The sequence below is a fragment of the Lepisma saccharinum genome, chromosome 6, assembly GCF_977018435.1.
Source record: "Lepisma saccharinum chromosome 6, izLepSacc3.1, whole genome shotgun sequence".
NCBI lineage: Eukaryota > Metazoa > Arthropoda > Insecta > Zygentoma > Lepismatidae > Lepisma > Lepisma saccharinum.
Window position 1 is genome coordinate 63,449,665 of NC_139234.1, and position 22,778 is coordinate 63,472,442.

The 22,778-nt window shown below is 42.5% G+C and overlaps 1 protein-coding gene across 1 annotated transcript in view; it reads right to left on the reverse strand.

The window, feature by feature from the left end:
• The window catches only part of foxo (forkhead box, sub-group O), a 508,267-nt gene that overhangs the window by 80,243 nt on the left and 405,246 nt on the right, over nt 1–22,778 (reverse strand). Inside the window, exons 2-3 of the mRNA XM_083124034.1 lie at nt 13,581–14,426; nt 10,742–11,363 (exon numbers count right to left, since the gene is read on the reverse strand). Of these exons, the coding sequence (XP_082980160.1) occupies nt 10,770–11,363; nt 13,581–14,426 (1,440 nt within the window). The 3' untranslated portion in view covers nt 10,742–10,769. The remainder of the gene's footprint in view (nt 1–10,741; nt 11,364–13,580; nt 14,427–22,778) is intronic.

The window sequence follows — 22,778 nt, forward strand, 5'->3', positions numbered from 1 at the left end:
AGGACATCCGCAGCAGGCTTGGTTAAACGAGGAATAAAGGGACTATGGTTGATGAAATATAGTTATGACTAGGTCTCGGAAGTTGAGGAAAAATCCTTTTTTTCCTAGTGTCCGAAGATGAGTGTTCATTTTGGGTCATTGTAGGCAGAAAAATATGAGTTTTATTTGTCCTTTTCTGCCTTTTTCGACGTTTTTTGGCTTATTGGTCCTTTTTTTAGATCTTAACGGCTTTTCTTGCAACTTCACCTTCTTTCGACTACGTTTTAACTACCCATTTTCAATTCGAATCATCACCACCTCTTAAACATCCTTTCTGTAGTAAATATATATATATATATATATATATATATATTTGAACCATCCCTGAAACGATGCATTTCATTCATATAGTTTTTTCGCACTGTGTGTTCCCTACCACCAGAATTTTGTATTTTGTTATTCATTAAATATGTAATTTAAACTGAAGTTATTAATTAATTCGGATCACATTTATACGTCCTTTTTTCCGTTTTTAGTTCCTTTTTTATATATTTTTAGGTCTTTTTATAGGTCTTCTTTTGGCAATTTATAGGTCTTCAACTTCCGAGCCCTAGTCATGACGTAGTGTGTGTGTGTGCGCGCGCGCGCACGCAATTCACACATTGAATGGAGGCACGGTATGCCAGAAACTCTGGTTCGAGTTTTGGCCGAGCCTGTATTTTTCGATGAAATTACTGCATAGTGCCAATAACAATCATGCGTGACAAATCGTGAAGGTATGTTGTACAATATATTCATTGATAAATTGATTTAGTTTATTTCGATTTTTTGCCACTTTTGGCTAATCGTGACGATGAGGATGAGGGAGGGTATGATAAAATTGATGAAGAGACACTCGCAAACCACGCCAGAGCCGGCATTCAAACTCGGGCGTCGTAGCGCGTTGTGCTAACCACTCTGCACGTACCATACATGCTGTACTGGAGACATGGTCCCAGTAGGTCAGAGAGGAGCGGAAGAGTACAGAGATGCACAAACATTTTGATTCGAACCAAAAAAAGGTCGGCCATGAACATCATTCGGCTTTATCCATAACCGTGCATATCTTCCCTCCAAACAGGAATTAAATTTAATATTTCACCTACCGCCTGGTCTTCCAACTGAGCTGGCCGATCGTCGCAGGAAACGGTGGGTAAACAAGAAACAATCGGAATGATAGCGAAGGCGAAGCACCAAGAGGAGCGAGAAGAGATTATGATTGATCCACGAATCGCTATCTTCTTCGAAAGAAGATGGAAGCTCTTATAGTATACGTCACTCTCCTCCCCTCAGAAAGAAGGGAAAACACAGGAATTAAAACAGAATAAGGCGAAACCTTCCAAAGATTGATGCTGAACTAAACTGGAAAGGAAATCTCAATTCGGCCTTTTAGAACAGGATACCTGCGTTTCACCCGAGCAACCCCCTTCTCCAAATAGTTTCGATTCGAAAGCCAAAAGGAAACCTTCGTTGCTGGCTGCAAGTTTTCAATATATGAAGTCAAAATATTCCTTCACAGAGCCGCGGCGGACCTGGCGATAGGGTATTAAGCGGTAGACCGGGGTTCGATTCCCGAGGTGACATGGGAAGGGGAGGACTTTTCAGACCAAGTTCCTGCATAGAGCGGCTCTGAGCTTCACCCAGCCTCTAATCGATGCTTGGGGGCATCCATGAGGGTAAAGGCGGCCGGAGCATTGTCCAGATTACACCACTGCTACAATAAGCGACATCGTGAATGTGTGGAGCCCTATCTCCGCATACACCCTCTATGTGCCTTCATGGCACATTGCTATGTGCAGGGGAAGTCTTTACTTTGCACGAGATATTGCTTTCTTTAAAGTCTAATCTCTACATCATGGAAAATTTGAAAAGTTTTTAAACCGTAGTGATAAGGATAGCATCATTGAAAAAAACGAATCGTTTAAAATAAGATGTCCCATTGCCGACGTTTTCCGGCTTTCGATACCAGAGTCCACTACATCGCCAACCACTGTATTACGTGTGAACACTTTTGAAAGCGCCGACCTTCGTGGCAGGGTGGTTAGCACAGTGCACTATATCACCAGGGGTCAGAGGTTCGAATCCAGGCCTGGGTGTTCCTTCATCAATTTCATTCTCATCGGCGCGATTAGCCGAAAGTGGCAAAAAAAAACAAGTAAAAATAAACTAAATCAACCAATCTTTCGAAAGCAAGAGATAATCCCAATATCCTGTTGGCAAGTTAATATAAATGCTGTATCCGACACTCACTACCCCATCACCAAGATTGCAATACCTGAGTAGAAACGTACGGTAGTACCCATGTTGGAGGGAAGAAATTTCCAAACGACGACCTTCCAAGCTTAATCTGACTTGTTTCTGTGTACCAGGCGCTACCACTCGCGGATAAAAGCGAAGTGTTCGCACTGGGATGGTGAATAGTATGAATCTCATCCTGTTTCTGCGTGCTTCGACAAGCGCGTCGCACGTAGTAGCATGCGACAGAGCTTCAGAAGGTCACTGCTTTGGCTACTCGCGCCAGAATGTAACGAGATCCATTAATTCGCACCAAAGACCCTGCCACCAGCAACCTTGTACTTCGGCAACCGGAAAGTATGGTCTCATGCGCATCGCTGAGTGAAGAGCTATCTCGTCATTGAAGACGACCTCCTCTTCCGCATCGCCAAAATCACCAGTCACGTACAGAAGGTCGCATGACACAATTTGACGTCATGTGTAATTAAAGATAAGAGGACCAAAAATTGGCGGTTGCGAAAGGTGTTGAGAATGGATTCTGTGCTGATGCATCGCCTCCCCTTCCGTTGCAGCAAAGTGATACCGAAAGAAGAGTCGATGGTGGGCGTGCCTGGTTCTTGATATTGTTAAAAAAACACCTTGGCAAAGTTATCTCAGTAAGTTTCATGGAAGAGTGTAGAGTAGAAGGAAAACTGAGAGGGGCAAGAAAAGGAAAATAAGTAGAACACGTGATGGATATATACAAATCGAGATATAACGGTGATTATGGACAGAAAACGACAGGGAAGAACAGAGAGAAAGTAAAACCAGAAGCTATGGAAAAGAACGAAAGAATATATACGTATCTGTGCAACAAAAAGGAACGGAATGGGCAATAGAGAGAGCACAGAAGTGATAGAAAAAGGAGATGAGAATAGAGGAAGGCAGAGGAGAAGAGAGAAGGAAATGGAGAGAAGAGAGAAGGAAAGGGAGAGAGGAAGCAACGGGAAAGGAGATAAGAGAGAAACCAAGGGAAAAGGAAAGAAGGGACAAAGCAAGGGAAAGGGAGAGAGAAGAGAAGGGAAAGGGAGAGAAAGGAAGGGAGAATGAGAGAAGGAAGAAAGAAAAATAAACTAAACGGAAAAAGAGAAAGCAAGGGAAAGGGAGAGAGAAACAAGGGGAAAGGAGGGCAGAGAGAAAGGAATGGAAAGGGAGAGGTGAAGAGAGAAGGAAAGGGAAAGTAGAGGAGATAATTGAAAGGAAAAGAAAGATAAAATGGTAGAAGTGATCGAAGGAGGAGACGAAAGAAGCAGGGGGAAGAGTATAGCAGTAAATCAAACCGACTGAAAAAGGAGCAGAGACAAGTAAAGAATAAGAAAGGTTAGAGGAGAATTGAGGCCAAGAGAGAGTGAAGGAAGAAAAGGGGATGGGAAGAGAGAGGAGAGAAGGGAAGAAAAAGAAACGGCAAAATGCTTGAAGAGTACTAAAACTTAAATGAAACGAAGTAGCGAAACGACGGCAAGAACTGTAAACTTTATTTGAAAAATTAATGGAAACTGGAAACAATGATGCAAGGGAACAAATTAAAACGCCGACATTAATAACAAATAAACGACAAGATATTCATGAGAAATATACCTTGCAGAGGGAATGTACTTTCACTTCTGTAAAGATTAATTCAGCTTAGGAAAAGAAAAGAGGAAAACTCTCAGCTTCCTTCAAGAAGTAAATAAACTATTAATATTCACCTACCCTCCTTCGAAAAATTGGAATGACGTATTCTCTGACGTAATGCTTAATAGGCAGAAGACAAACAGAACTGACAGGGGAAAGAGGCCACGGTATAAAACAATGATGAATCAAATTACGGACAAGCGTGGGAGGAGCAGCCTCCGCAAATAGCGGATGATCAGAATGCACGAAGGCGGCATTTCTCTTGCTTCCTGTATTCTTCAGGACACTGTATACAAGAATCATAGGTTGCCAATGGTTATTATCTGACGTCCAGAAGGTCAAAAGGGTGCGCTGAGTGATCTTCGGTGGCGCCTACGAATAAAGAAGGGTGGGAGCCACACATACACGCCATATTTTTCAAGGCTGGCCCGTCCGAAACTACTGGAGATGCAAATATAAAAATTAATGTATCTGAAAGGACTGATGAATACAAGCCAAGTACGAACCAAGAGACTGGCACAGATGGACGGACGAGTCTCGGGTTTGATGGCCTGGGCATCCTTTTTGTCTCTCTCTTCATCAATTTCATATCATCAGCCATTCTCATCTTCGCGATTAGCCAAAAGTGGCAGAAAAGCGAAGTAAAATAAACAACATAGGATTTATATTAAATTTCGACTAGCGCGAGTGAGTACATAAGGAAGAACACGTCCGTTCGGGGACATGGCAGTTAACCTTCGCATTACCAAGCGGGGTATTCTGACTACCTCATGTTGATTTTTCCCTATAATAATTTTATCTGAAGAGCTACATACTTGTGGTTTTATGGTTTTGTCCTAAAATGATTGAAATTGTATTTACACTCGTGACTGACCCAATTTTTTTGTTTTTATAGTTATTATTGACGGGATATATTGGTGGGGTTGAGACTACCCCTCTTGGTATGAAATGTCTTATCTTCTTATTTGTCAAAAATGAAGGTGAAGGTCTCTCATTCATTTTCGTTTTTAATTTTTCCATTGTTGAGTGTTACCATACATCCATTGTTTAGCTCAAATAACATATACTGTTCTCTATTGTTTCAGGTTACTATTGTTGAGTTGAATTAGAGCGCGCATACATGGCAACGCTGCACTAGTGTCACCATAAGGTGTTTATGTTAAGTTTAAATACTTTTAATAATTTGAAAAACTGTATTTCAATACTAAATGAAGCTATTCGTTGAAAATAATCTAAAAACAAATATTACACTAAATCGCAAAATTGTATTGGGGTAAAATTGGTAAAATAAAGGTGTCGAAAAGCTTGGCAACGAGAGGGTTAAATCAGAGAACTGGATTGGTTAAGTATCGGGGAACAAGCACTGGCTTAGACAAATACTTATGGAGAACGGGAGCTTACATCGAGAAACGCGTTCCTCCTGGTACGAAACAGGCCGCCTTCTATTCATTAACATTTCCCGAACACGAAGTCCTGTGGGATGGGGTACTCTCCTCGGGACTTTGTTCATAATTCCGAAGCATGTCTTGATTCCCCCATCCTTCCCTTTTTTTCCACGAGCGAGGAAAAAATGGAAGTGCGGGTAGCCTAACTCGATGTTAATCATCGATTAACTTGTGACGCTGCAGACAATGTAGCGGAGAGAAAAACAGCCCCCTGGCGTCACTTAGGAGAGACCACGTGTCAAATGATTTGCTTGAGCGCCACCTACAAGCCAGTGTTGCCAATCTGCTCGAGTTTCTTTTTTCCCCGTCTCTCTCAATTCCACGTCCTTTTCAGCGCAAAAAAAGGCGCGCTTCTCTCTTTGTTGTCTTTTACAAGTGGAAAATTTGCGTAATCCTTGCATTGATTCGAAGAAAACATTCAATGTGACAAGCGTAATGAGTAGCGTAGTATCATTTACACGAAAGGATACAGGTTCGATATCGAATCTCCTACTTAATGATATCTAAAAGAACATTTTTGAATGTAAAGAAAGTTAACACTAACATAATTATTTTGAAAATTAAGATTCCATGTAGCCGAACGGATGACGCTTTGCCTTTGTAGCGGGGGTTCTAAGGGCTGGGAAGCTACCGAAAAGTAATGGTAGCACAAATCGAAAGCCTAGCAATAGAGTAGATAAGGCTCGATGTGGCAGGCCTTTGGCCTCCAAGAGATGTGTCACGGAGTTTAATTCACGACTTAGTAAAATTACAAGTGACTTTCTGAATTAATCAGTTGTTACATCTTAATAATAATAATAATATTTTTTTTTAAAAAAAAAAACAACTAAAATTGTGGGTGTGCTCCCTTAGCCATTTGAGCCGGGCAGAACGGCGTATGCGACTCCACTGAAACATAACTGAGTATGTATGATACACAGTTTCATTGTTACGTACTTCGGAATAATTCATCTTGTCAGTTCATTGTTTTCCTCCTCCTTCCCCCTTTCAGAAATGTTAATTGTTTTATTTGTACTTTTAATTTCTGCCAAATGCTTGATATATGCGGGTTTCAGTGACGTCAGGATGCGCACAGTCGCCATATTTGAGGACAATTTTATTTATTGTTTGCAAGGAAATATCACCACGTGTCGTTCGTTACATCTGCACCAACTGCTGGTGCGTGATAATCACGAATGTTTGTGTTAGTATCTCCCGCCCACCCGCTTGAATCACACAATCATGGCTGCTCGAAGCCACACTGCAACAGTGTGTGACGTAGGTGAAACACACCTATGGTTTGTACTTTTACTAATTTGCACAAAAATTACTTAAACACGTCCGTTTTGTATTGTGTATGTTTTCAACACCACCGAATTCGAGGGGGGATATCGCGGGGTATTTTCATATTCTCCCGGTGTTTCATAATTTGAACTTCAGATTGTTTTAAGTTTCTGGAACTACGAATGATGTTAAAAAGCTATTTATGCAATCAATATTAAAAATTAATATAAGTGTTAGCTCCAACGAACCGAAGACATCACAGAAGACTTACGTGCAGTTTCGAGAACGAATCGAAACTTGTATCGCTTGATTAGACAAAAATAGAGAAGTAGACTAGAGTTTTTGTGCTGCGTCTGTGTGTTTTGATGGAAGTGTTTCTCGTATAGATGGCATGCTCTATAGAATATGAAACGGAAGAAGGGGATTCCGGACACCTGCACATAAAAGTCGCTGAAAGACGCCACAAAGGACGAAGGAAAAAGAACGCTCCGCTAACAAGCTAACTAGTCCGAAGACTTCTCCCTGTCTTAACTTTTCCCCCGCGAACACCACCACTATCCATCCCCAGACGAAGCCTTCGGATCCCACGGCAGGAAACTTTCTAACAAATGAGCCGAAGAGAAACAAAAAAAAAAAGCGCTCTCATTTGTCTGCAGCTCGAGGAACAAGTGTTGGGATAGCATCCTCCGGGTGCGCGATGTGAATCCAAACGATGGGGGACGAAAAGGGGTTGGGGTAGAATTAATCATTTTGAATGATGCTTTCTCCTTGTCGCAGGTACGGACAGCGATTGTGCCTGGCTGCTTAAATCCCGCGGCCAAATCGCCTTTTCTCCTTCCGCCGGATGGATACGAACCTCCACCCCCTTCGCCGCCCGGATCCTCCGCATAATGGACATGAATGGACGCGACTGTGGGAGACAAAAGCGAGGCAAGCACAAGAGAAGCACAAGCTGGCAGGCGAACCGCTACAGCCCACACGAAACAGCGTCTATGAAGCAAACCGCAGGAAGCAGGACTTCACATTATAGGGTTCGAATCCCAGAAGGCTACCAGCTCTTCGAGGAAGCAAATACTGGCCTTGAGACACATTTCTAGAATATTTCATGCTGTCTCTAATAATTCACTTTTGATTGGATGGATTTACCCTACAAGACAACGTTACAAATAAGCAGGCCATATATAATTTTCTACTCCTGCTTTCTTTCCACATACTGCCTCTATCATACGAACTTGAGTGCTGGAGGAAGAGGATTTCGCTCGAGCGCCAAATAGTTCGCACGGACGACGCTAGGTGGCGCGCGGTATTGAGAGCTCCATCGCTCGAGCGAATAACGCTCAAACAGTCAAAACGAGCGGTACGCACTCGAATCCCACTAGTACATGTATAACCGTAATTTGTCTGTGGTAGCGGGCCCACAAATACTGCTCGTGAATTGAAAGACGCAGTGAAATTGAAGCTTAAGTGAACATAGTCATCCAATACACAGCGATAAATGAAAACGGAATACATGATTGTGGGCTGAAATTACCAAGGCGGATATTTTACATTATGTATCTACGGTTATTGTCACATGGAAATGGAAATTATATTCAAATGTAGACGCTCGAGGGTGGAAGACTACGAGTACGAGTGAGCGAGCGAGCAAAAGTGGTCCTATGCAGAAGTGGGACTTGCCACAATGGTTCAGTGCTTCTAGTAAATGAAATGTGTTTGTGAAGAATAATTACAGTTAATTAATCTGATGGTCTAAGTTTGTAGAACCTACGTAGCTGAGGTAAACCACGAGTCTCCGAAGCGCAACAATCCCCAAAAGGTATAAAATTAAATCTCACGTAACAGCCAAGTGTCAGTCATAATCATATTAATAATAAGTTAACACAAAGGCAAATGAAAGAACATACCATGTAGAGCTTCGTCCATCCGTTTGTGAGATGCACAATAGCCAGACACTTGACTTCCACGCGCTCAATGCAAGTCAGCGGCCTATTCACTTCCCGATCGACTCGTGAATTCCTGGCGGACCAACCGTCAGCCTCGAGCAAGGCCTTTCATTTGCTCAATCTGTTAAGTTTTCATCTCTTTACCACCTGAATGGCCCCTTCTTTCTCGGTGCCGATTCTCCCTTTACACGCCAATTTCCACGCAGCATCTCTTTTTCAGCCGCGCCTATTCATCCTCTAAGGATTCATTAATTTCCTTTCATGCCTCCAATTGACGTCTTTCACCGGATTTCTTCACCGCTGAATTATTAACGAGTTTTGACCAACCGTCCACTCTTTACAAATGCTGCGGTAATGCATGGCAGCTTGCGCGCCAGGGAGAGGAACGGAACTCGAGACCGAGCCGAAGGCAAGTTCACAGCACTGGGTGACTGCACTGTGCAAAGCTGACTGGAAAAATGATGGTCTTCCGCCATCTAACTACAGTAAAAATGATCAATACCGTTTTTAAAGTATCGACGGCTATCCCATCGTATAAATGTAATACTGTAATTTTTAATGATTCAGCTCAAATATATTTATGGCGCGCACAACTGCAATTTATAATCATTATCTATCTTTATACCTGATGAAATTCTAAAATTAAAATGTAAAAGTTTTTCCCTGTGCTGCACTATGAGCCAATATACATAAATTCTTGAGCAAAAAATAAGGATGATGGAGTTTCATACTCTTCCACCTAAATGAGTGACAACAACTCCAGATGAACAGAATATGTGAATGACTTTCACATGACAAAATTACAAAAATGCCATGTATCATACCAGCAAAAAATTGCAGAACCTTAGCCATTTGTGCTGAGAACGATTTGTCATTAAGGTATGGCCTCCCACTTTTGCACCAAAGCTTCCCTAAGCTCTCCGATGGTTCTGAGCGGTTTATGATGCCCCACAACACGTCGTCAGAGTACGTCATGTGCATTCTGGATAGAGGTTAAATAAAGGAAACTGGCATGAGAATCGAAGCGGTTGATATTCTCTGTTTCCCGGTAGTCGTCTGCCAATGCAGTTCTATGCGGGCGAGTTTCGTCATCCATAAAGTAAATGAAATTTGTACCTGGTGCACCCTTAAAAAGGCAACATACTGTTGAGGGGGAATGACATATCTGTACACTTGGGTTGTGACAGAGTCACGGTCATACATATGGATGCGTGTACGTGAGCCCAACTTGAAGCTATTTTCGTACACCACCTCCACACTGCTCTCGTTCAATGATATGAGCTGCACTGTACGAACTCCCACGTTCTGTCCAGATGAAAACACCATGAATTACTCTTGAAGACTAAAACTTACATTTGTCCGTGAAAAGTGCACAGTTCCGCTGTTCTCGGGTCCAATCATGACGTTCTCTGCACTATGCTGAATGGGCATTTCTGTGAGCCTCCAAGAATATAGGGTCACTTGATGCAATTATCTGTGTACTGAGTGAACCTGAAAACACTAGTTTCTGTGGCTGCTCTCTGTCACTAGCAAGGACATCGGTTGTACTTTGCTTGTGTCGTCTGGCAGATAGGAACAAATAACAATCTCTTGTGGCGTTGGGCGTCCAGTGCTGAACGATCGAGTGACATTTCCACCCTGTTGAAACCATCGACACATTCTGGAATTACATTCTGTGAGACGTGCAGGTGCAAGCAGAGACACACCGCGCGCCACACACGTTTGCCCTGTCTGACGTTGCTCGAGGAGTCTCACGAAGAACTTGCAGGGACGTTAAAGAACTTTTGTGTGCCCACATAGTATAATATTTTGTTTTACTTATCCATGATTACCAGTTGTACTGTGTGGCTTTATATTTGCTCAACTTATAATTTACTAAAGCTCTTCAACTCTTTTAGTTGCTTGTAGCTTTCGATTTCCTTGCTACACAGTCTGTTGCAATTTCATATCCTGTAAATTGAATTTACGTGATACTTTTCCTCCAATTATTTTGAAACTTGAACCAATTGTGGTGTTTCCGACTAGATTTTGATGCACAAAAAGTAGTTGAACCTAAAAGTAATAAATTAAAATATTTTCTCCAGTAATAACGGGCTTCATGAAAAGTGATACACTATTGACAACTGTCGTTTTAAAACTGATTGAAAAGCAGTCATAAAACAAAGAGAAGATCGGTCGACTTACCTCTGTGGACGGGTAAACGAAGAGACGACTAGTGGACCCATGACGGCCCTGTAGGTACGGTTGACGTGTATGGCACATTCTGCTGCGTCACAGCGACCGGATGCTGCTCCACCTGCCCAGGCTGCCCCGTGTGCTGGTGGTGGTGGTGGTGGTGTAGGTGGTGATTGTGGTGGGCGTGGCTGTGGTGGTTGTGTTGCGAGAAGTTGAAGTCGAGGCTGCCGTCCACGCTGAGCTCGTGCTTGATCACCTCGTCGATGTTGCACTCAAAGCCTCCGGGCAGCGTTTCGATGTTCAGGTTCAGCTCGTCGAGGATGCTGCTGTTGTTGAGGGCGCCCATGAGTTGGCCCATCATCTGAGACGGGGTGGGAGTTTCGGTGTCCTTCTGGGCGAGGCCTGGGCGGATTTCCCCCTGATGGTGCTGCTGGGCAGGGTTACCCGTGGACGACGGCAAGGCACAGTATACCTGGGAGGCGTTCCGGTAGGGGCCCAGCTGCAGGCTCTGCTCCGCTGGGCCCTGTTGGTGGGGCGACGGTTCCTGCGGGTACGAACCGCCGTTGTGACTAAGCGTCTCCATTCCTTGAGACGGCGACAGGGAGTGGACGCTCTGGGCCGGAGACATGTCCTGCAAAGGCAAACAATGCATCGTTAAGCTGACAATTTAAATGACTGATGGCTACGACTGGTCGGAAATAACTGCACAATGTGTTCAGGTAGTTCGTAGGCTATGGAGGGAAAATGTACGAGTCGCATTGTGCCGTTACTTCTCGAACAGTCCTCACATATTATAAACAAGAAAAATAAAAGCATCAAAGCAATAAAAACTAAAGTGAACGCTTACAGTGCACCAAGAAATGAAATAGTGAACTAGTAGACGCTGATGGTTAGAAAAGCAATGTAGAAGAAAGTAATTGCTAATTATAACTGCGTTACTAGTTACATCCAAACAATGATTTATATCATGCGAAAATGTCTGCATCGAGAGAGACGGGGAGAAACCACAAGCGCACTGGCAGGCAACTTCTTTAACGAACAACATTGATGATACTATGACGTCAACGCCCTCTTCTAACAGATGACAATCAGAATCTATCTCGACTTTGTGCTCAGCGCCGATTACTCACAGTGACAACAGCGCACTCTTGAGGGAAGAAAAGATTCCACCTCCCCCCCCCTCTTTCGGATCCTCATTTGTTTAGAGGGAATTACTTCCGCAACGCCAGGTTACTTGTTCCGTGCTGCGTCTTTCTGCCGATAGATGTCAGCGCGAAGACGCAGAAACAAAAGGTGGCAAGTTTTCCGGGAACAAGAGGAAAAACTCAAAATTTGCGCGGCGAGTGAAGCGTGCTGACGGAGGCAAAATGTTTCAAGACAAGTTGGAATGAGCAACAAAGAGTGTCCTTCTTTTTAATGCCGCAACAATGGGTTTTCGGGAAAAGAAAGAGCAGGAAAGGTCCCCTTGGGAGAAAATAAACAGAATTTTGGCATTCAAATTTATGTTTAGCTGGCATCATTTGCTTATGAATGAATGAAGCGTAGGAGAAATTTTGGTGCATTTCATGATCGTCTGTCTTTCCCTAAACTTCAAAACTTAACACAAAGTTGAGAAAAACGCTTACTTTGTAACCTACAGTGACATCCTCTTTGCAGATATGACCTGTCAATCCCCACAAGTGCTACTTGTAACACTATTAATAATTAAAAAGCAAGTGAAAGTGTTCAACTAATAATTAAAAAGCAAGTGAAAGAGTTCAACTAATAATTAAAAAGTAAGTGAAAGTGTTCAACTAATAACTAAAAAGTAAGTGAAAGTGTTCAACTAATAATTAAAAAGCAAGTGAAAGTGTTCAACTAATAATTAAAAAGTAAGTGAAAGTGTTCAACTAATAATTAAAAAGTAAGTGAAAGTGTTCAACTAATAGGTACTGAGTATACTCATTACTGACAAGTAAATTTGAGATTCCATGATGTTTTAAATATTGGAGAATGATCAACACTCAGGAGTGGAACGACGTTCAATGAAAGAAAACTACCTATACCAAAGAGGAGGCACTCCAGTTTGTCAACGTTTGTTTTAAGTTCACTTAATGCAAAAATAACCTTACCAGTACTGTACCTACAGTTTAAATGCTCCGCCTGCATCTATTCCGAGACTTAACTAGTTTTATTATTATTAATCAACAAATTTGGTATGACAGATAAGTACCATTATGACGGCCATACTACTTACTACCTTTAGTGCTTTAGACTGAATATCTCGTCACCAAAGGTTCAAGGTTCCTTCATATAAACGTATAATCTGGTCATCATTCACTCTTATTGTCAAGATTGGCCAAAAGCGACTCAAAATAATAATATTAAAAATATACCATTGTGACCTAAAAGAAAGAGCAATGACGTCATGATGGTACTGATCTGGGTTGCCGTAAATAACAGAGTAAAGCACCTGTCAACATCGGTAAGAAATAAAAGTAATTTCATGCTACTTTAGGAAAACAAGACCCAGGTTTAACGCGGAGTAACCTGCAACGTTATGCTCTCTGCTGTTATTCGGGTTGCATAAGTCCTAAGAACAAAAAATCAGCTTGATCAAACTAAGAATGACCCCGGGAACCTAGAACTAGCAAAAACAATAACTTTTTGGTCAATCTCTGAAATATTGCAATGTACTTAAGCCAAGAGAAGTAATCTTAACAGGCCTAACCTAACCACGAAGGCACACCGCGATGACGTCAGAACATGAAGTGCAATAGTGCAATAAGTGAGACAACCGCGACTACAGCGCCATTCTTATCTTGGCCAAGCTGTAATTAGGTATTGATATCCATAGAAATGTACTTACGTCTCTCCTACACTGTTGCTGCTGCAAGCTCTCTATGTGGCACGTGCACGGTTGCTGCCTGTGGATGTGACAGACCTGCGCCATGCTCGCCAGGTTGTATGAGGTAGGGATTTCGTGGGCGGCTTGAGGGACTAGCATGCGTTGAGGGGACCTGGCCAGGCTCCCCGTCAGTTTCCCGCTGTCGGCGAACCGCGCGTGGAACTCTTCGTAGCCGGGCGGGTAGGCGCCTCCCAGGCTGTACCCGTTGTTGGCCATCCCGGCGAGCTGGTGGTGCGGCGGCGGTCGGCAGTCGGCCGTCAGGAAACCCGCCTCCCCTATCTTCATCCCCTCGGCCAGGTTCCCCGCCAGCTGCTCGGCCCCGTAGCGGTCCATGCCGCCCCCGCCGCCGGGGGGCGCGTGGAACAGGTTGGGCCCCGGGTAGTCCCCTCCCCCGCCGCCGTGGTGGTTCCAGGGGGACACGGGGGTCACGTGGTTGTCCGACTCCACGGCGGGGATCGGCGACAGGCGGCCGCACGACGACGCGTTGGACGACGCCCGGGGCCTGAAGTCGGGACTCAGCTGAAAGCCCGGGTGGAGGGGGGAGTCTGGGAACATGTCCAGACCCTCGGAGACGGAGGAGCTGGGGCTGGGGGTGGCGTCCAGCCCGTTCCGCAGGGCCTCCACCTTCTTCTTGACGCGGCCCCGTCTCTTCTCGAACTTGGAGGTTTCCATGGAGGTGGCTCGCCGCCTGGCGGATTTCCCGGGCTTGGCGTCCGGGTTGATCATCCACCAGGAGGACTTGCCCGTCCCCTCGTTCTGCACCCGCATGAATCGGTTGTGTAAGGACAGATTGTGCCGGATGGAGTTCTGGAAAGAGAAGCAGAAAACACATTAGAACACCATCAAACTACATACCACATAATTTACAACTGTACAAGATCAAGCACGAACGGCAACGTACAATACTACGGCATGAGGTATAGGTTTGCATAACTTACACATTTCTTTTAGTTCTGTAGAAAAACGCTGGAGTACTGAGCAGAGCTTTTGATGAACTCTTAGGGTATGTATATCTCCTCGTGTGGCAGATCCGAGGCAAGTGTTCTATGTACCCGTTATATAGCTAGATAAAGGCTATAAAAGTAACAACAAAAGTTACAAATTCCCACATATTTCTCATGGAGAATGAAAACTTCCGACGTATCACTGGCCAGAACACTACTTTGACCTCTACATTCACGAAATTTACACAGTTAAGTAATATGTTCTAGAGAACTTTACAAAAATAATACTTCCATAAGCCTATGTAAAATTCTAGCATTGTCTGACAAATAACACCGTTAAAAAAGTGGTAATGGACGCCTCACACAAATACGCACAACTGTGCGGGTATAATATGGGATGGGAAGAGCGGCTAGAATTCCAGTTTGAAATCCGTTATTTTCATATGTGTGTGTGTGTATTTACATTAGACTCCACCCCCCTCCCCTTCTAGTCGATTACGGTTTCAAGCAACACCACCCTTCTTTCCTTACATTTGTCCCTTCATTGCTTTGTTTAAAGTTTTCATCGATTCTAAGCACGGGTGTGATTCGCTCGATGATCGACCACAAGCTGACATAACTGTTGTTAGAACCTTCACATTAGATATGCAGATGATATGGATTTTCTTTTATTTGCTTATTTCACGTATTTTATTTCTAGTTCTACTGAACTGTTTCTGCTGTTAACATGTGCGGATGTATCGATGTTTTGTTCTCGTCATAAATTACGAGAAGACAAGTTCAAAAGGCAACTTGTTACCGATGTTACACATGTTAAAATAAGTATGACGACGAGTTTTTATGTGAAATTCATCAAGAGAATAAAGCAGCTTTATGATTAGAGACTGGATTTTAAAGGGAAAAGTTTTACTCTAAAAAGGACAAAAAATGGAAAATTATTGCCCAAAGAAAAGGGACATGGAGAAGGACTAGTTTATTATTTTAAATGAAAACCCAACATGTACCATTCATATATAAAAAGGGATACATTAAATTTCTTGAATTTTTTGCTTTACTTCACAAGGTAAAGTAAAAAATCCAAGACATTTAATGTATCCCTTTTTATATATGAATGGTATAAATTGCCCTTTTTTATGAATGGTATAAATTGTGTTTTCATTTAAAATAATATTTTTAGTGGAGTGCAAATCTTCCTTGAAACAGCTTACCGCATTGGTAGCCGGACAATTGCGATGACATATTAAATCTTCTACCATATTGAAGGGTGCCTTAACACCCCGTATAATACCTCTTACGAGAGAATTACGGGAAATATTGACATTTTCGGCTGGAAATTTGATTCAATCAAGTTTTTCAACATTGGCTAGAGCCAACAGACACCTTTTTTGAAGTCACCCGTCCGTTTCCTCATATATTCGAATACACTTTCCAACTCACTCGTCGATTTTAATGTCACGCTTCTTCCTTTTCTGACCTTCTACATTAAGTTCCATCCGCATGTACTTGATGTTGGTGTCTTCTGCTTGGCTCTTGAGGCAGGCCAGAACTTCATGAATTTTTGGATGCGGTCTTCCAAGCAACCTATTTATTTTGTTGTTCCAACCTTCTACAGCTTTATTAGCTCTGTGGCGCCTTTGGATAGGTTAGGTTAGGTCCGGATCGTCGAAATTGTCTTACCATTAATTTGTAAAATTACCGTCAAAATCATTGCAATTGTCCGTGATTTTGGCTTCATCGCAATTATCCTAGAGTCATCGCATTTACTGTCACACAGTAAAGTTAAAATTATTCTAAAAGACTTCACAATAAAAGTCTAAATCTATCAGAGAAGTACACTTTCGTTTCAACTCAACAGAGTGCCGCTTACAATGCGTTTGTTGCTGCGTAAGCCCATATCGCATTGTTGCAACAATCGCTGCAACGAACTCCCCACACTCGAAGGGAAGGTAGGGTAGAAGGCGCTTGTTCTTTCTATTATCTTAGCTGTACCAAATAGACAATTTTTGAATATTTTGTTTCTGGAAAATACAGTCGTACAAAGTTTTTGATATATCGTCAATAATGGGACCATGAAAAATGTTTTTAAAGAAGGGGAAAAAAGGGAATGTGGGCTAAAAAGGGAAGTTAAAACCATGTAATCTTGTTGGCTGAAGTTAATTTTCAACACTGTTGTTATTTATTCCATGATCGTGTTGAAAAATAAAAAAAGGAATTCACTTTAAAATCCGGTCTCTAGTTATGATCATAACCTCACATTCTTCGTAATAACGTATACATGAGAAGAAGAAAATTAAAATGAAAAGCAACAACAACTGGATACAAGACGTGACTTGGCCGAGTTTCAGTGTCTTATCGAGCTGAAAAGCGGAGTGGTTAGCACGTCACAACGTCAGGGATCCTGGGTTCGAATCCTGACCTGGACATGGATGTTCCTTCATAACTTGCATCACATCATCACTCATCCTCATCGTTAACATGTACAGATTACGATTTGGCACACACATTTCTACACTATTTAGAATTTTCAGCGAAAAATGCAGGCTCGACTAGGATCAAAGTCTCTGGCATACCAGTTAGCTTAGCAGAGCAATGGCACAGGTAAAGCAGCGAAAGGGAAGCTCAGTTAGTAGAGCAATGGCACGGCGTGCCAGAGACCCTAGTCCGAATCTTCTTGGTCGAGCCTATATTTTTTGGTGAAACTTCTACATAAGCTTATAGCTACAGAGTATTACCGTACAAACTTTCACAGTGTGCAGAGGTCATTAGGGAGAACAAAGTGTTGCTGATCTGACGGCTCGCTACGATACCACCAAGACTCTAGAAACTTAATTTTATCCTGAATATGTGCAACCGCGCAACACATGCTCAGAACTGCCAGTAGAGATATATGCAGATGATATGGATTTTATTGTGTTTGCTTATATGAATGAACGAAATGAATGAAGCCTCTAGGTTCATTTTGCTAGTGAATAGACTTTCTAATAAGTAGAGCCCGGAAGTTCAGGCATTTATTTTCGTTAAAATAGGCAGGCAAAAAGGCATTTATAATGTGGTAAATAGGCACTAAAAATAAAAAAAAGGCAAAATAAACCGAAAAAAGGCACATTTAGAAGTCGCTTACTTTTATCTATAATTTCTGGCAAAATGTTAAAATCTAAATTGGGAAGAGCATTTCGATTTTCTCCGTCTTGATTGCACATAACTACAAGGTGCTTTTTAAGTTCTAAACATTCATTGATAGTCGTCTGTCAGAGAGAATGTTTTTCATAATAGAAAATGATCTTTCTACTTCGACAGAAGTTATTGGAGCATACATATAACAAGCTAATGTAGCTTGACTCATTTTGGTAACAGCATTTTCATCTTTTAGAATATCACAAATTGTTTTCAATTGTTTCAAGTCCTCATTTGCACTCACTACCCGTTAGCACTTTTCCGCAACAGCTGACCCCTTTTCTCCTGGCACTTCCATCATCTGCTGCATAGATTCCTCGAAGATTTTCATGGATGCTATAATTGTAATTGTCTCTGGCAATGCACCATAATGTGCAAAAGTAAACTTGAATAGCACAGGAGTTTTTTCACTTCACGAATTGAAGCCGCCTCATTTTCTGGAAGAGGATCGATCACCTCACTGATTTTTTGAAGGTTGTTGGCATACTATATAGCTGCTGATATCCAGGTTCCCTATCTCGTCAAGACTGGTTGCTGAGGTAAACTGAGCTCAATCGCAACTTCCTGAAATTTTCGGGTTCGAGAGGGAGATTTCAGAAATATTTTCTTTGTGTTCGAAATCAACCTGTCCACTTCAGCAGTCAATCATGCACAAGAAATGTTAACCGAAAGGCAATATCCTGACTCAGCATGAAATACTTTTTTCTCACACTTTTCTCCTTCAGCAATGTTGAAACATGCGTGAGTTTAATATTACTTAAATAAGGCGAAAATTATTCACATAATAAACGGAAGAAAAATAAATGCCAACAACGTTTTTTGGGATAAAAATAATTTATATACACATTTTTTTAAAAAAAAACTGTCAAATTTCATTGAAAAAGGCAAAAAAAAGGCATTATAATTAAAAATAGGCAGTGGGGTCCCAAATAGGCAAAATAGGCAAAATGAAAAGGCTTCCAAAACATTCGAAACGTATATCCGGAAAAATTTTATCAATATATGCAGTAGATAAAAAGAGGCATTTTGCCAAACTTCCGGCCTCTACTAATAAGTATAGAAATGATAAATAATGAAGTAGATATCCGCTTGTTATATCTGGAGTCTCGAACACTAAGCCTCAGGCTCGTCTCGAAGGGTCTGGTCTCGTTCTTATCTCGATTGTTAAAAGGCCATCTCGGTAACATCCCTAAAAACAACCACCCCTTGACAACTGGTAGGTTCCTGGTATTTGAACCCAGAACATCGCGGTTCCGAAGAAGATCAACGCAACCGATAGCGCCACATTCTGGCAAGGAAATAAAAAAAAGACTTCGTTTACTGCGTAGTACGAATGTTTAATTGTCCGCGTAAACTCCGCGAGGCCTTGTTATGTAACCTGGCGAACTTGAAATCTTTGTCCTTGGTCAGGAAGATCCGTTGCAGCGAGTGGAAGGAAGCATTACAAAACAAAGAGTGTGTTGACCTCGTTCCGCGAAAAGGGAAGGAATTGAACTTTGCACTGCAATTACGAAAACAGCCTGCGTCGCTGGAAATGCCTCAACGTTGCGTCACAGGTGCCATCTTAGCGGCAGGTTGATGGGGGACCCATGTGCCTTCGCTAGCCTTGAACAAGGTCATCTCACGTCACTTTTGGTGCAATAAAGATATACAACACAGTCAAGGATACTTCAAAACTCACGGTAAGCCATGGTTCATGCTATGAATGCACCTTGGAACTTACATAAAGCAAGCATCATGGATCTTGGACCAAAAGGTTTGGTCCTCCGAGATTACTGGAAACTCATTATCCAATATCTCAATAGCTGAAACTATCTATCAATCCCACAATTGCCACCACTAGTTTTCTGCACATGAATAGAACCTTGCGCCTTCTCTGGAAATTCATAAAAAGGTCACTCCTTCCGTATCATTTTTTTTTTGTCATTTGTATTCTGCCCTTTCTTGTTTCCACAGTCACCCTCATAACATCCTCTTCCTCAGCTCCTTGTACACACCTATTTCCTTCATTCTTCTTCTTTGGGAGGTCTAGATGTGTATCCATTAATACCGCTCTACTCGTTATGGAACTAACTAACTTCTCTGATGAATTGTCGAGACTGTTACGGGATAGACAGATTAATTCAGATTGGAGTGTCGCTTACGGTAATCTCAGAAATCCACCCATCCTTCAAGTGCAATAGCTAGAGATATGCCTATGTTATGGTGAAACCTATAGGTTCATCTGGGTTAGAATATATGCCAATTCTAACCCAGAACATAGAGCATGTGTTTGTTCTTTTGACCATTTCACGTGTTCATACATTAACCTAATGGGGATATAGAAGTGACGTTAATAAAAAGACAGTGCAGCATTCAAAGAATATTCTCCTCTTCTATAGGTCGAGACTGCTCGAAGGGAGCCTTAACGACTCCAGGACGTACCTTCCAAGGTATTTTTTATAGCAAATGCCGAAGCCCAACAGTTTTAGTGGCGCAATGCATTCGCGTTACGATATAAGCAGACACATCCACCTATGCATCAGGTGACAGGCTATATTTCAAGTTTCTCTACTTTCTAAGATTCGTAGCATCATCCCTTCGTTATTGTTTTTGGTTGGTTTGTTGGTTCATTCTACGTCGATCTAAAAAAAAAAAATTGGCTGAGAATGAGTGGTGACATGATGAAATTGATTAAGAAACACTCACAAAGAACACCTATACCCATGCCGGGTTTCCAACTTGGGACCCCTTGGCGTCGTAGTGCGCTGTGCTAAAAACTACGCAACGGAGGTTGGCATTTTTATTCTTCGTAACCGCAGCAATAATGATTTTACAAACTGATCATTAAATCCATATGGGAAAATGTGGAGGAGGGTAGGGTTTCTAGCAGCATATATCGCGCGCGTCCTATCTGTACTTCCAGGTACTTCTTGCTTCCATCCTCAATTACACCTATGACGCAGAAACTCAGTCACGAGGGTTACGGGAGAGGCACCGGAACGACCGTATGACATTCGCACACTTCATTCCTATTTACCTGGCTCCTGCCTGGTGCCGCTTAACTGGTTCTCGGAAGTTGCCACACTCGGAAGCTTTCGAAATTTCCGTTCCTGCACAATTCCCTTCCCATCCTCCGAAATTAGCTGACCCATCACCTCGCTCGGCGCCAGGTCCCGCCAGTTTTGGATCACATCGTAACCAAAGTACTACATTCACATCTTATTCTTGTTGTCTTGGTGGTCGAGTGTCGCCACTGGTGACACCTGGTACGAGTTCTGGCGTGGTTGTTGGTTTTCCTTTTTGAGTGTCCCTTCATCAATCTCATCTAATCATCTTCATAGTCGTGATCGGTCTAAATAGGCAAAAGGTGACGTAAAAAAACAAAATACACTCTCCAACATTGGAATGAAATCCAGAAAATTATATAATAAGCTACTATACCAGCAGCACTAAACTCTGTTCCACGAATCTGGAACAAGCGAACGAAAACAGGTAGTGAGAGAGGGAAGGAGACTGCATGAAGGGAACAACGCTGCTCCATCTATCAGCCGTTTGCAGCAGCGTGCACTGCTTTGCTCCGCCCAATTGCTTTCTTCTTCTCAGCCGTTATGCGCGGCAATGTACAGTCAGAAGCCAAAGTGACCTGTACCTCCAGGGTTCCCCGACAGCGCAGTGGCAGCGCCTTGTAATAAAGAAAGTCACAGGTTAGATTTCCCGTGGATCCACCCTGCACAGTGATCTGTGCCTCCTTTAAACTGTAGGCCGTCCCGACTGGCGATCTTACCATAATGTTGACGTGAAACACACTTTCCAAACCAAACTTTTTCTTCCTACGAAGAAAATTAAACCAGTACTCCTGGACCTACTATAGCAGTTGCGTATGCTATTGCCACATTTCCGACTTTAAAATATAAATCTATACCAGCGGCCAGGACATTGGACGTTTGGGCAGAAGTGCGTTGTTGCCAAATCGAGCGACGGTCAATAACGGATGTTTTTTTCTCGCGAAACATTGCAGCGTTGCCAAGTCCAAACGCCAATTTTCCCTCCAACTTGAAATAGATCCTTTGTCATCATCCCTGATCTCTCAGAGAAATATCGCGCATTATGACAAAAACGGACAGCTATAAATTGTCGTAAAGCCCCGAACAAATCCCGTTGCGAACTGATCGATGTGGCAACAGCGCCCATGCCCGCCAAGTTTCGTGTTCGCGAGTATAATTTCGATTGACCATCATGTGCATACGTTTTTTTTGTTTTTTTTCCCTTTCTGTCGTATTGTGTGCACGATTCTTTGCTTAATCATAAACCTATATTCTCCTACTCATTTTGCACTTTGTCCTCGTCGCATTGCAAAAACCGCCTTCCACATTTCCATCCGCCGGGCCCTTGGAAACCAAAAAGCTACCTGTTGAGCGGCAGGTATCGACGGAATAAGTAAGTGGCCTAGCGCGGCGATCAGGGACTTCCGGAGAACGCGCCTCATCCAATCTTGAGGAAACGGAGGAAAATGGAACGAGTGCCCCTGAGCTCCTCAGCGCCGAAATCAGCCATTAAATTGAGTTCAGCTTGTAATAAGGTCACGAAGCGGTTGAGCTGTCGCCACGAAAGAAGATTGTTAGCTGATAGCGACGGAAGGGTGGAAGAAGAGAGGAAAAATCAAAGCGGACTACAGGGTGCATCAAAAGACACCTTTTCAATTTATTAGCCGAGAGACGAAAGGTTAGTGGAATGATGTAAAGACGGGTTTCGAAGTTCAGTGTTGCAAACTATATATTTCTACCAATCCCTAACATCTCAAAACGTTGTACCGTAGTATCACAAGCAAATTCCAAGAGTGCTGATTTTCAAGGTGCAGCTCCTTACAATATTCGAACTAATTCCCATGGGGAAAAAATGAAAGCCCTTCATCTTCAGTGTTGCAAGCTTTATAATATTTGGAAATATTCCGGATATTTTGTTTTGGGATCTGAATAACTGATCCCCACAGAAAAAATATAAATAGCTGATTAGTAGGGTACACGTTTCAGTGCAATAACGAATTCGTAAGGCAAGAAAG